This window comes from Schistocerca cancellata, chromosome 4 (genome assembly GCF_023864275.1).
Source record: "Schistocerca cancellata isolate TAMUIC-IGC-003103 chromosome 4, iqSchCanc2.1, whole genome shotgun sequence".
Lineage (NCBI taxonomy): Eukaryota > Metazoa > Arthropoda > Insecta > Orthoptera > Acrididae > Schistocerca > Schistocerca cancellata.
This window is the reverse complement of record NC_064629.1, coordinates 660,338,216-660,353,100: the sequence shown is the minus strand read 5'-3', so window position 1 is coordinate 660,353,100 and position 14,885 is coordinate 660,338,216. Positions and strand designations below refer to the sequence as shown.

The following is a 14,885-nucleotide window of genomic DNA, read 5'->3' as shown; positions in this document are numbered from 1 at the left end:
GTGGGTGACAACATGCTGGGTGGGTCAGTGCTTACTTGTATTTAGCCACTGTGGACCTCATCTAGCATATTATGCTATATATTGTGCCGAGTGCTTAGCTGTTAGCCGTCTGTGCCAGCCACGCGCTGAGTTCTTCCCGTGCTCATCTCTACATGGGTTCCCATTGTCCGCTTCCCACAGATTGACTCACATGGCGAGTTCATTTCCCTCTCATGGGTTTCTGTTGCCTTGGTTATTATTGGGCCACCGTAGCCCCATGAATTATCCATACCGACAGTATACTGAAGCAGTACTGTCATGCCTGTATACACATTAAAATGGCCTTTTTCATTTTGAGTCCATAATTGACATATTGTTCAGAGCTTTCCTTTGAATCTATGTCACCAATTTGCCTCCTCTTTTGTGCCATGTAATATTAGTTTCAATGTTATTGTCCTGAAAACTATTTCTACTTTCTCTGAGAACTACCACCAAATTTCAGAAAAAATAACTGAAGTTTGAAAATAAGCAGTAATACAAACCAATTCTGACAACATCAGGCTTGTTGAAATCACTAAGGTGTTGATTAAGAACATCATGATAGTAATCCACTATGCCTTCAATTACTTTCTTCAAGTTGCTGACCTGCAACAAACACCACATTACCTTGAAACTACAAAAAAGAACCTCACTAATCTGATTCAATTAATAATTATATATAGTGGAACCTTAATTTTTAGGTTTGCAAATTTTAACATTGACAACTCAAAAAACTACTGCTGGGTGAGAGTTAAACGCCACCAGGAACAATGAATTACAGAAAGGTTGTGTAAGTACACCACAAATTCCCAAATATAAAACATATTTGTTGGTTGATTACATTAACCTTATTCTCAAGAATCTGATCCATAATAATGGGTACAGGCAGTTTTGATTTCAGAACTAGCAAAAGTAATGACAGCCAGTTAACCACAAATTCATGTCGTGTGATATAGGATTATGTACTGACAATTTCACTACTTGACATTCTATACTTGGCCTTAGACATAGTATAAACGTAATATTTTTCTTTGTGAGAATAAAAAATGGAATAATTTACTGTTTCTTCACTTAGTGTAAACAAGATAAATGGAACAAACAATCCTGTTGGAACAACATCCGCAACTGAGCATTATAGCAGAGGTTGAAAATACCACTTCAGTTGTAAATTACTTTATTTTCACACAAACGGTTTCAGACTGTTATAAGCCCATCCTCAGGTGCTAAAGAGGTCCAAAACTCACAAAATTCTCACAACAGGAAAGTAAATAATAATGTTACCATATTTAACCAAAATATTGGTGGATTAAAGAAAAAAGTAGATTCTCACAAAAGTAAAGTAAAAAATAATGTTACTATTTTTCACAAAAATATTCTGGGATTGAAGAATAAAGTAGATGAGATCCTGGTTTGTTTAGATGACAATGAATCTGATAATGTAATAGATATACTATGCCTGTCTGAGCATCACACTGTGTCTGATATGGAAAAGGTACATATCAGTGGTCATAAACTAGCTGCACATATGAGTAGAGAGAATAATGTGGGAGGAGGAGTTGCCATATATGTCAAAAGTTATCATTGAGTAGAAAGCTTAGATACAAAAAAGTTTTGTCTAGAGCAACATATAGAAGCATGTGCCTGTCAACTTAAACTGAAGGAGGGCTCTTTTATAACTGTAACAGTATATAGGTCCCCTTCAGGAAATGTTCATTTATTCCTGGAAAACTTGGATGCCTTGTTGTGCTGTTTGTCAGATAGGGAAAGCAAATTAATATTTGTGGGGACTTCAATGTTGATTCACTGAAAGAGTGAAATAGGAAGAATGACCTGGAAGTCTTGGTCGGTTCTTTCAATTTGACATCTGTCATTAATTTTCCTACTCGGGTAGTAAAGGACAGCAGCACATTGAAAGATAACACTTTTACAGACCAAGATAGGTTTAAAAACATAAATTCTTGTCCTGTTGAGAATGGGCTTTCTGATCATGATGGTCAGCTAGTTACAGTATATGACATAGCTCCATTCAGTAATTCAAAACTACCCTCCAAAGTTGTGCATTCAATTAATGACTCAACAATTAGAAATATCAGAGAAAATCTTCAGCAGTTAGACTGGGATGAGGTGTACAAGGAAACCGACGCTAATTTAAAATATAACTTATTTCATGATACACTTGTAAGAGAATTTGAAAACTGTTTTCCCAAGAAAGCAGTTAAATCTAATTATAAGAAACCATGCAAAAAACGTTGGCTTACTAAATAAATAAAAATATCTTGTAACCACAAAAGGGAACTGTATCTAACAACAAGAAAGAGTAATGACCCAGAAACAGCCAAATATTATAAAAACTACTGTGCTACATTAAGAAAGGTTATTAAAAAGTCCAGAAGCATGTGCATCATGTCTGATAACAAAATCAAAACAATTTGGAATATTATTACAAGGGAGACAGGGCAACCAAGAGTACAGGATGATGGCATCACCATCAACGTGAATGGAAACTTGATAAACAACAAGCCGGAGTTGAAAAAAAAATTGATTAATCATTTTTTAAATGTTGTAGAGAAAATAGGATTTAAATGTTCATTAGAAGAAGCAAGGCAGTTAATGGAACAGGCCTTACCCACACCATTTGATACAACTGAAATTCCACCCGCCTCTCCTTCTGAAATTAGGAAGATAGTAAACACTCTCAAGAATAAAAGCTCACATGGAATTGATGGCATTTCCAGCAGTATAATAAAAGCTTGTTCCCAAGAAATAAGTGGGATTCTTAGCCACATATGTAATAGCTCTCTGAAGCAGGGTATTTTCCCAGATAGACTGAAGTATGCCATTGTTAAACCACTGCATTAAAAAGGGGATATGTCTGATGTCAACAACTACCGCCCAATCTCTCTTCTGACTGCCTTATCCAAAATTCTTGAAAAAGTAATGTATTGTAGAGTAGCTTCACACCTTTGTAAAAATAAAGTTTTAACAAAATGTCTGTTTGGTTTCCAGAAGGGTTTCTCAACGGAAAATGCTATATATACTTTCACTAATGAAATATTAAATGCTCTGAGTAACCGGAAGTCACCCGTTGGGACTTTTTGTGATCTATCAAAGGCTTTTGATCGTGTAAATCATGGAATACTTCTAGATAAGCTCAAGTACTGTGGTATGAATGGGACAGTGCTCAAATGGTTTAAATCATACCTAACTGGAAGAGTGCAGAAAGTTGAAATAAACAGTTCACATAACATGTAAAAAATTGGCGATTTCTCAAACTGGGGAACAATCAAGAATGGGGTGCCGCAGGGTTCAGTCTTGGGTCCCCTGCTGTTCTTAATATATATTAATGACTTGCCATTCTATATTCACGAAGATGCAAAGCTGGTACTTTTTGCCGATGATACAAGTATAGCTATCACACCCAACAGACGTGAATTAACTGGTGAAATTGTAAACGATGTTTTTCAGAAAATCATTAAGTGGTTCTCTGCAAATGGGCTCTCATTAAACTTTGACAAAACACAGTATATACAGTTCCACACAGTAAATGGAATGACACCATTAATAAATATAGACTTTGATCAGAAATCGGTAGCTAAGGTAGAATATTCAAAATTTCTAGGTGTATGCATTGATGAGGGGTTGAACCGGAAAAGACACACTGAGGATCTGCTGAAACGTTTGAGTTCAGCTACTTATGCTATTAGGGTCATTGCAAATTTTGTCAATATACATCTGAGTAAATTAGCTTACCACGCCTATTTTCATTCTCTGCTTTCTCATCCAAGATCATCCTGCAGACACTTATTTAAAGAGCTAGAAATCTTCACTGTGGCCTCACAATAAATATATTCAATTATGAAATTTGTTATTAACAATCCGAACGAATTCAAAAGTAATAGCAGTGTACATGGCTACAACACTAGGAGAAAGGATGATCTTCACTACTCAAGGTTAAATCTAACTTTGGCTCAGAAGAGGGATAAATTATGCTGTCACAAAAGTCTTTGGTCACTTACCTCTTAGCATCAAAAGTCTAACAGATAGCCATATAGCATTTAAAAGGAAATTAAAGAATTTCTTAATGGCAACTCCTCCTACTCATTAGATGAATTTTTGGATACAGTAAGTGGGTAATTTCCCAACCCCCACAACAACAACAAAAATTAAAAATATTAAGTGTCATGTAATATTTTGTGTAATGTAATATCTTGTATAGACACCTTTTATTAACCTGACACATTCCACATCATTACGAAATGTTGTATTCATGATCTATGGAACAAGTACTAATCTAGTCTAATCTAATCTAAAAGGTGTCGTAGCTGTGCTGTGGTCCCCGAGCGCCGTGTGTACCAGGCGCGGTGTGCTGCCTATGAGCGCAGAACAGCTACGACACCTGAGGATGGGCTTATAACAGCCCGAAACCGGTCATGTGAAAATAAAGTAATTTACAACTGAAGCGGTATTTTCAGCCTCTAAGATAAATGGTGTTAATCTGGACTTCTACTGATAACAACATACAAAAATCCATGTTAATTATGAGGGTAGGCCTGGAAAAGAAATACTGTCACAAGCACACTTCTTATGTCGTTTCATTTTATATCAATATATTTGTCCAGCATTTCTCCTGTAAATATATTCCATGAATGAAATGTGAATATTGAAAGATATCAAAATATCAACCTACAGCTGCTGTAACATCTTCAAGGGAGTCAGAATCCAGTTGGAATCTGATGAATAAAATGGATGGTCCCCACTTTCCCACCTTTTGGAGCAGGTGCATTGATAACTTTTCCAGCACATGAAATTACGTTTGCCTTCTTTGGTGTAGAGCCACTAACTTCCACGCACTACCTTTTCTCATTTCAGCAATGAGGTGGTAACCAAGCACAGTATAGGAATAATTGCATTCTTTGTGAAATGGTCTTAAGATTTTTTAGAAAAATTGTTTTGATATTTACTTTTGGTCAGCACTCAATAAATCCAGTGTCTATATTGTACGAATTCCTATAAAATACACTGTACACTATTTTCAAATTTCTCATGCCTTTAATCAACAACTGTCCAATGCCATATTGTACACTTTCTCGTTGTTTCAAACTATGGGTGGAGTTGCTGGAGTTCCTTCTGATGGATCTCCTTCAAGAGAAGTACGGGTGCTTTGTAATGCAACCATCCATTTATTAACCGTTAAAAATGAATATGCATACACTGTATAAATCTTCACCAAGTTTGAATGAATTTATATTGGCAATAAACTGCCTAGAAAAAAGAGTTGCATGATGAGAGGTCTTCTAGTTCTACATCTACATCTACATCTACATCCATACTCCGCAAGCCACCTGACGGTGTGTGGTGGAGGGTACCCTGAGTACCTCTATAGGTTCTCCCTTCTATTCCAGTCTCGTATTGTTCGTGGAAAGAAGGACTGTCGGTATGCATCCCATTTCAACAAAACACAAAACATTAAAAAGCTACATGAATAAAAGTATTGCACGCATCATAGCAATTTGTGTCTTAAATTACTGTGCAATATGAACCAACATAACAAACACAATTTATACCTGTCATCTCTGTAGCTCTGGTTCAGTGAGTAATGTTCTACTTACAATTTATGTGTGTAGTCAATAAGTCTAAGTGTGTTGAAGAACTTACTTATCTTTTTCCAGTAATAATGAGTAATTATATCCCAAGCTGTTCCAGACAAAACAGAATATCTGGACTGACCTCCAGATCATTTTGATCAGTGTTTGCACATCTGTGAAGTCTCCATTAGAAGTATACAACCTTCTACAATAGTGCTTTTTTGTTTTCTCATCCTTCCCCTTATTGTCCAGATGTAGCTACATCTTTATAATACAACAATATTGGGAAAATTTTCCTTTCATACAGCAATTTTCATATCTGACATATCATAAATTTTCACATAACAATGTTTTCTCTTTATCAATGCCAGACAATGGTGCTGCACAACTGTAACAGTACATTAACTACACAAGCACTATCGTTAAGAAAGTGCTTTTCACAACAGTCTCTAAATGAAATAAAGTTACAATAAGACAAGGTTCCCCACAATTACTATGACACTGTATTTCAGATAACAGGAAAAACAGAGAAACTCAAAAGTTACTTTCCATTACTTTTTATTTTATTTTTAGCCCTTAAACACTATGGGCTGTCTCCAAGACCTCTACAATCTTATGTTTAATGATATTTCACACACACCTGCAGAGTGAAATGAATGTTCTGTGTACATTCCTATTGGATGGTAAGCTAGACATGCGAAAACTGTTACATTACTGCTGCATTTTGTTTCTTATTTTTGGCCTTTCAGAGATGTGACACTGACAGACCATAGTACATGCATGGCATGTGTTTATTGAATGTTAGCATTTCTCCAAGGCAGAGGAAGCTGGACCTTGCACACAATGTGTTTTACATGACACAGATGGGGATGTTCAAGAATGACTCAATGAATTCTCAGATGGAGACTTTGACGACAGCAATAACAACACTGCTTTTAAGATATTCAGTGATTACAAGACTAATTCGAAGAAGGAAATTGAAAATGGTGAAGATATGACAGCTGTTGACAATGCACATCACCTTCCAGCTGTTTGACCTGTGACGGATGGATGAAAAGTCTTGGAGAAACCTGCTTTGGTTTACCAAAGATATTTTAGATGACATCATTCTATGGACAAATTAAAAAAAAAATCTAAACTTAGAGCACAGTATGCTAATGATTGCTAGTTCTATCTACAAGATGTTGATGTCACTGAATTGAAAGCACTAACTGGGTAATAAGTGCATTTGGCCATTTTCAAATCAGGGACAAACCAGTTTACAGTTCATTTGCAACCAGTGGAACAGGCAGAAATGTTTTCTCATGCACTGTTAAGAAAGAGTTTTGTTTTTATTATCAGCACTACAATTTGACAACTCAGATGATCAGGAGTAGCAGCTATTTCACAAATCTTTCTATGTGCCCATAAATTAATAATAATAAATTAACATCTGACTTCTCTCTTCATGAACAGCATCTGTTCCTTGCTCCTGTATCCACTAAAGAGCCACACAGTGTGCGAGAGAAGACACAACAGAAACAATCAGTAATAAACTCAAAGCTGATTTCACATACAACTTCTCATAACTGAGTTGAGTTTTTCCAAATAGTAATGTTGTGAATCTCTAATTTTATTACTAATGACACTCTGTAAGTGAGTGGGGAGGTAACTATTTTTAGTTATTTTAGTAATGCATAAAATAAAAACACACTACAAATTTTACTGTATTAGTTAGTTATCCAAGTGTTTTACATCATGCATTGTTTAAAAAAAAAAACTTGACTTCCACAGAGTCTAGTCCAAGAAGTGTAATGAACACAGGAAGTCATGAAAATATATATTCACACAAAACAATTGTTTCATATACAACTAGCGAACCACCCTGCCTTCATACAGGTAGCACTAACACTCTTCAGTTTTCTGGCATAACAATAATGAATTGTATATGTAAACCTTCCTCATGATCAGTCTATTTATTAGTGAAAACCGTGTCAAAATCCCTACAGTTGTTCCTGAAATTGGCCTTCATATTATCATTATCATCATCATCAGCAGCAGCAGCAGCAGTGCCCACTTCTATCATTACACGATGTGGCCTCTCCAAGTATTGAGCTCAGGGATGTCTGCAATTTCATAAAGTGACACTATGTGCCCATTGTGGGAATTGGCTTTGGAATCTGGACCCACCCAGTATTGTTGTTTATGCCAAACATATGCAGGTAAGTTAGAATACAGCATAGCACAAGTGCAGAAACAGCAAGGACAGTAATCACTGGTACCACTGATGCAATATTTTCTAACCAGTGAATGAAAAAAATTGGCTTTTAAGTGGTCTTCACTTTTCATCTGGACCCATTTTTCAGGGATAGGGAATTAACTCTGAGTCTGGGTACTATCTGGAAAAATATGCAAAAATATTCAGCCAGATCATGATAAGATTTCAGTTTGGTGCAAATATTGGCAACTTGCTTTAAATGCAGAAAAATGTAAAATTATGCACTTCATAAGCAGTTTCTTATGACTTCAATATCAATGAAACACTAGTGGAGTCAGTTAACTCATACAAATATCTATGGAATGACAGTATAAGCTCATTTGTAGGTGAAGCAGTTGGCAGACTTTGGTTCATTGGTAGTCTAAAAGGAGATTGCTTACAAAACAATTATGCATCTCATTTTAGAATATGGCAATATTGCATGTATTCAGAGGAGGGCAGTACAAACGATCACAAGTTTGTTTGATTTATGTGAGACGGTGACGTAAGTGCTCAAAAATCTGAATTGGTAGATCCTTGAAGATAGACACCACTTATCCCATGAAAGCCTACATACTATATTCCAGTCCCCTACGTATAATGCCTATAAAGACAGCAAAGACAAGATTACTCTAATTACAGTGTGCACAGATGCATTTTAGCAGTCATTCTTTTTGTACTTCGTATGAGTTTGGAAGAGGAAAAAACAATAATGTGTGGTAAAAGGTAACTGGCTTTTTACTTCACAGTGATTTGCACAGACTATGTATTTAGATGTAGATTCAATGAAATTGATACTTAAAACTTGACTGGTCTCTGAAACTTGGTAAAAAGTGAGATGCACACATGAAAATAATTAATTCATTCATACCTTCACTAGTAGAACTGTTTTGTGGCATATATATTCTATTTATCAGCCAAATGCTAATGATGTAGTACAAATTGAGTTCTCTTTTAACCTGTTCATTTCAAATTGCTCATATCCCTTTTCCAAAAACTATTATTTGCTGTGGCACTCTCATGATCCTTACCACTGATTTGTTTCTGCGACATTGTTAACCAGTAAGTACTACGGATGTTGACAGGAACAGAGTTATTATGGAGGAGTCTCTCAGACCACTATTTTGTTTCTCTATACATATTAAAAATTAAAGTCCTCTGCCATGTTCTTTTGTCTGTGTGTGAAGGCTATTTTCACTATTAGACAGTCTTATTAATGAGGAAGGTTTGTGTGTATAATTTATAATTATACTGATGATGTGTGTGTAATATATGTATTGGTATCTGTTTTGTATTTAAGTGGCATTTGGTATGACACATCATGGCAATGATGGGAGCTATATAGGAGGTAGTATGTGAGGGGAAAATCAGTGAATTAAACTCCTACCAAAACTCCAGAGAGCAGTGAAGCTTGACCAGAATTTATACATATTATAAAGTCATTTGCCACATTGTTTTCTGTCTGTATGTGAACATCAGGCAGCAGAACTGAACATAAACCTTTCCAAGGCAAAAGTTACGTCTAATAAAATGCAGCATGGTAGGAAATGAAAAACATACAACTGGACACTGTTGGAAAATACATCTATCTTGGCCACTTTTTAAAATGATAGTAGACATAAGATCGAAAATATTTTGATGCCTCAAGCTAGGCTGACAAGCATTTGGAAGACATTCAACTGTCATGGCAGTACAACTTGAAAAAAGGGGGGAAAAAAGAAAAGTTTTTGATCAGTGTGTTCTCCCTATTTTGACTTACTCATGCCTATGAGGAATGGACACTTCATGACTATACAAGACAGAACTTTTCATCAAGGGATGGAAACGTCTCTGTTGGTATTTACAAGGTAAGATGGGGAAAAAAAAGAGGGGTGGCGGAGCAGAAGACATCATATCAGTTACTGACATCAAGGACATCCTGGAGAGAATAGCCACTATGAAATGGCAATGGACTGTCCATGGTGCCAAAAGAAATGACAATGGATGGACAAAGGCAGTGCTGGAATGGACTCCAAGACACAGAGACAGACCATGGGGAAGGCTGCCAGACTGATAGGAATAGGACAAAGACCTGTGGAAGATCACTGGAGTCAATTGGCTGAATATTGCTGAAGAACAATTTGGGGGTATAATAATTAAAAAAAAAAAAAACATAAACCAGGTTGGTCACAATGGGCACATAGTATCACTTTATGACAAAGACATATTAGATGTGCTTTTGTTCAAGAAATTAATTCAGCATCTGCCCAAAATTATTTGGGGGGATAATAATAAAAAAACATAAACCAGGTTGGTCAGGCAAGGCATTTGAATCGTCCTACCATATACATGTCCAGCTCACACAAAACACAACTCACCCTTTTTGCACACAATATTCTCTTAACCATAGGTGCTGGGAACAGGTAGATTCAATACTCGTTGGTTTCTGGACAGCAGTATACACTGAACCACACTACAGCTTGTTACAAAAAGCCCAGGAATACAGAAAAGGTTCTCATATATGTGACTGCCTCACAAACTTTTTGAGTGACAAAGTCCACTATGTGGTTCTGGCCAATATAAGTTCATTGGAGACAAAGGCAACATCAGGAGGGTTCCACAAAAATGTCAGAGGATTGCTCTTGTTCTCTACATATAAAACAGGGTGAGCAGCACACTGAGAGTACACTCTGTTGTGTATCGGAAAGCGATGTCATCAACTGAGTATGGCTTGGGTGTTTGAAATCTTCACCATGTCACATTAAAGGCAGACACTGAAGCAATTCAGCAGTGAGCTACTAGATCTATAACACCAGATCACTTAATAAAAGTGTGTTACAGAAATGTAACATTTAAATGTGACTTTTTGGAAGGAAGAAGAAATGCTGCTGAGAAAGTTTCAATAACCATAATCTGCAACAGACTGCAGAACAATTCCAGTGCCTTCAATGTACAGTCAACAAAACAAAAACCTTCACATGCAAAATGACTAAGTCCCACAACAGGCATTCTCGGCATGTGGTGCCATGTCACAATTTGTAACAAAACTTTTGCCCTATTAATGCCCCTGCTGGATTATAGCAACAATGTATTATCATACCAGTGAGATGTATTCCACAAAACAATGGAAATTAATACCAGTTAAACAATATACATGCAAGGCCTTGCCGCAGTGGATACACCGGTTCCCGTGAGATCACCGAAGTTAAGCGCTGTCGGGCGTAGTTGGCACTTGGATGGGTGACCATCCAGGCCGCCATGAACTGTTGCCGTTTTTCAGGTTGCACTCAGCCTCGTGATGCCAACTGAGGAGCTACTAAACCGAATAGTAGTGGCTTCGGTCAAGAATACCATCATAATGACTGGGAGAGCGGTGTGCTGATCCCATGCCCCTCCTATCCGCATCCTCCTCTGAGGATGACATGGCGGTTGGATGGTCCTGGTAGGCCACTTGTGGCCTGAAGACAGAGCGCTTTTTTCTGTAAACAATATACATGAAAGTATAGGATTTCAACAGCAGTTGTGAAATATGTAGTGATTTGACCAACAGTGCTAGACATGGTTCAAAGAAAGTGTTAGGTCACTGTGCAAGTAGCTCTAGGTCGAAGTATCTGGTCATCACTCGCTGAACCAGATTTCGTTTCCACATTCTTGACCATATTTTTCTATGTTCCTGTCATGGTAGGTAGGTACCAAAGGCCTTTCTGTGGTAGCTTCTCATGTCTTGAATACAATGCAAGTGCACATTATTTGGGGGTCTTTAAGATAACTATTGTACTATGAGCTAACAAAAACTGTATAAAAAATTCCCAAAATTGTAAACAAAATTTATCCAAATTATTTTAAGGGCATTGGTTTTATGAGAATGAGAGAGTATAGTTGTGTTGAGGAGTACATGATTTTAGTTCAATCAGACTTCTAGCAAAATTTTAACTTTTACATAGCTTGTATTTCAAATGTAAGATTGAGTAACTAATTGAATAGTTATTCAGTTCTTTGCATGAATTGTAGTGCTAATAGTGTACTTTTTTTCCAATTACACACTAAAATGTAAGTTCTAAGCTCAAAAGTAATACTTTTGCCATTTTATTTGGTAACACTAAAATTCACTATCACACACTATTTTGAAAACAATCAGCTACAAATTAAGTTGCCAATGAGAAAGTTTTGCTTACATGGGCAAAACTATGAATAGAAGTAGCAGACAGAATGGGAAAGCAGATGCAGAACAAAAAATCGTTAACATGAATGTGAGTAAGAGAGAATAATTTTTTAATGATCAGCTCATAAATTTTTGTCTCTAAGAAAAATTACAAATCTGCTGGGAAAAATACATTCAACTATTAAGTGTAATGGGTCTGAATAAGACATCTAAATTCTGCCAGACAATATTTATTAGAATCTGGTTGGATTTGTATATTGAAATGAAAGTGATAAGCAGGTACGATATTGCATGACTTCCCAATTGACAGGACAAGCATAGAATATGGTTTTCCGACATATAGCATGGTTTGTTTTCCATAATTTGCATGGAAGATCGAGCTCATTAATGACGGTGGTCTATGGGAATGAAACTATAGACACCAGATGACAGAATGCAATATGCTTTGCCTTAGTGGAATTAGAACTTACTTTGAGAAAATTACTACTTATATACTGATTTGACACTATTTTTAATTTACCCAAAAGATATTACCATCATTGAAAATGATTTTGAATACAGAAGAGAGGTACCTACTGTGGGAGAGTTTGCTAATGTGAGAAAGCTGGATTCTGACTAAAGTAAGTGCTGAACTCTGCTGGGAGGTATCAGAACTTAGTTCTCACAGCACCTGATGCATACAGCAGTGACAGTAAGACCATTACGGAGCTGAATATTGTTCAGAATCGTTGATTTTTTTTCAATTTCATGTTTCTTTGGGTTTATGCACTTATAGGGCTTTAATAACTGAAGGTGAGTAGCATTTGCAATATTCATATATCTATATTCTTCACAAATTACTCTTTCATTTGTTTAAGGAACTGTCCTTCAAACCAAGCAGCACAACTATGAGGCTAGGTTGCTAGCATAACATGGCTTATTCCTAATATGTGATACCATGGGGTAATCTCAGTATGCACAAATATCGCATATTAGGACACGGCATCTCATATTGGGGTAATTTCATGTTGCCACCCTGGCAGCTGGATTCAGATTCATATTTTTACTAATTGGTTTGACAATTTCGTGAACTTTATGAAACCATCTGGTAATGATTCTGTTGTCCTAATACGATCACTTTATTACATTTGTGTGATAGACAAAGTAAGTGAAAACTGTGACCCTATCATCTGTTTGTCACCTAATTCCATGAATAAAATGTTTGTGAAATTTATGGAACCATTCAAAATACATTACCACCAAGCAACAGAAATCTGGTGAGCAAATAACCCAGGTCAAATAGTAACCTCATTTTCGATTACAAGGACATCTAGAAAGACCTACTTGAGAGTAGTAACAAAGGAAAATGCTATAGACATCCTCTGGAACATGGGACTCTTCCCATGTAACAGGCTTATACTTGGAGACAACGACTTTGCAATACACTAAGAGTTTGACATAAAAGATGCAAACACTGGAGTTAATGTGAACCCAATTGGTATCTGGCCAACTCCCAAAACCAGCAAGCCAAAAGAGCCGCCTAATCTAACAAAATTGGCACATTCTGAATAGCTTTGTTCTTGAAAAAGAAAAATGCAGAAAACAATCTTCCAGTCATTTGCAGCCTGATTCAAATTTTATTGAGGGCAATGCATCACATGCGCGATCTGAAGAAGAAGATACTGAATGCATATCCTGCAGTGGTTGTTTCTTTGAAGACTAATGTAAAGAAATGGGCATAGTGTATGAAACTGAATTCTTGTGCTCCCACGGAATGTTAACTTGAGAAATAGATTTTGTACACTCTTATAGCGCTTCTTTTGCACGCTAAATGTTGGTGAAGCAGTAAGGAAGAGATTATTATTATTATTATTATTATTACTATTCTACGATTTACCAGTTTTTATATTGCTCAAAATTGTTTTCTCTGACTCTCTCACATTAGAACACCATTTCTATTTCTATTCAGTTTGAATTGTTTGAGTTGTTTCTCTCAAATTTACATGTATTAAATGTTAGGGAGCACAAATTGAATAAATAAAATGTAAATTACAATGATTTCATATGGATTTCCAATTAAAAAACACACTTGTATCAAATGTTGTCATATAAAGTGGAGTAAAGTGACAGGAGGAAAGTATCACATCTGGGATGAGACTAGTATGAGGTCTACCCACAACCAGCTGCAATCATCTAGCTCATCCATTGAGGCCTGGAGACTGTTAGCCTATGGAAATATATCTCATCATCCACAAGACTCCCCCACACATCTGGCACCAGATGCAGGGCTGGTGTCAGCCAGCACAAGTTCACGTGATCCTTCATTTTGTCCCACAAATTTTCAGTGGGTTTCAAGTCCAGCATTCGAACAGGCCTGTCAATCAGGTCAATATCAGTCAGCTGCGAAATCCATTGCTAAACAATTCAACTCGTGTGAACCCGTGAGTGGTCCTGCTGGAACTGGATCAATTCACTGGGATAGCACACTGAAACAATCGTAATGGACGACTGCTGGGATGCTATATCTCATGGCCTGAGATATCCTGACAGTAACTGACTATCTGTCATACACTCATCTGTGGCACAGTGTGTTATGTTTGGCATATCTCAGTTATATATATACACTCCTGGAAATGGAAAAAAGAACACATTGACACCGGTGTGTCAGACCCACCATACTTGCTCCGGACACTGCAAGAGGGCTGTACAAGCAATGATCACACGCACGGCACAGCGGACACACCAGGAACCGCGGTGTTGGCCGTCGAATGGCGCTAACTGCGCAGCATTTGTGCACCGCCGCCGTCAGTGTCAGCCAGTTTGCCGTGGCATACGGAGCTCCATCGCAGTCTTTAACACTGGTAGCATGCCGCGACAGCGTGGACGTGAACCGTATGTGCAGTTGACGGACTTTGAGCGAGGGCGT

At 37.0% G+C, this 14,885-nt stretch overlaps 1 protein-coding gene across 1 annotated transcript in view; it reads right to left on the bottom strand.

The window, feature by feature from the left end:
• Nucleotides 1–14,885, bottom strand: part of LOC126183644 (protein Hook homolog 3-like) — a 177,463-nt gene that overhangs the window by 112,853 nt on the left and 49,725 nt on the right. The window contains exon 4 of the mRNA XM_049925784.1: nucleotides 522–624. Coding sequence (XP_049781741.1) covers nucleotides 522–624 — 103 coding nt within the window. The remainder of the gene's footprint in view (nucleotides 1–521; nucleotides 625–14,885) is intronic.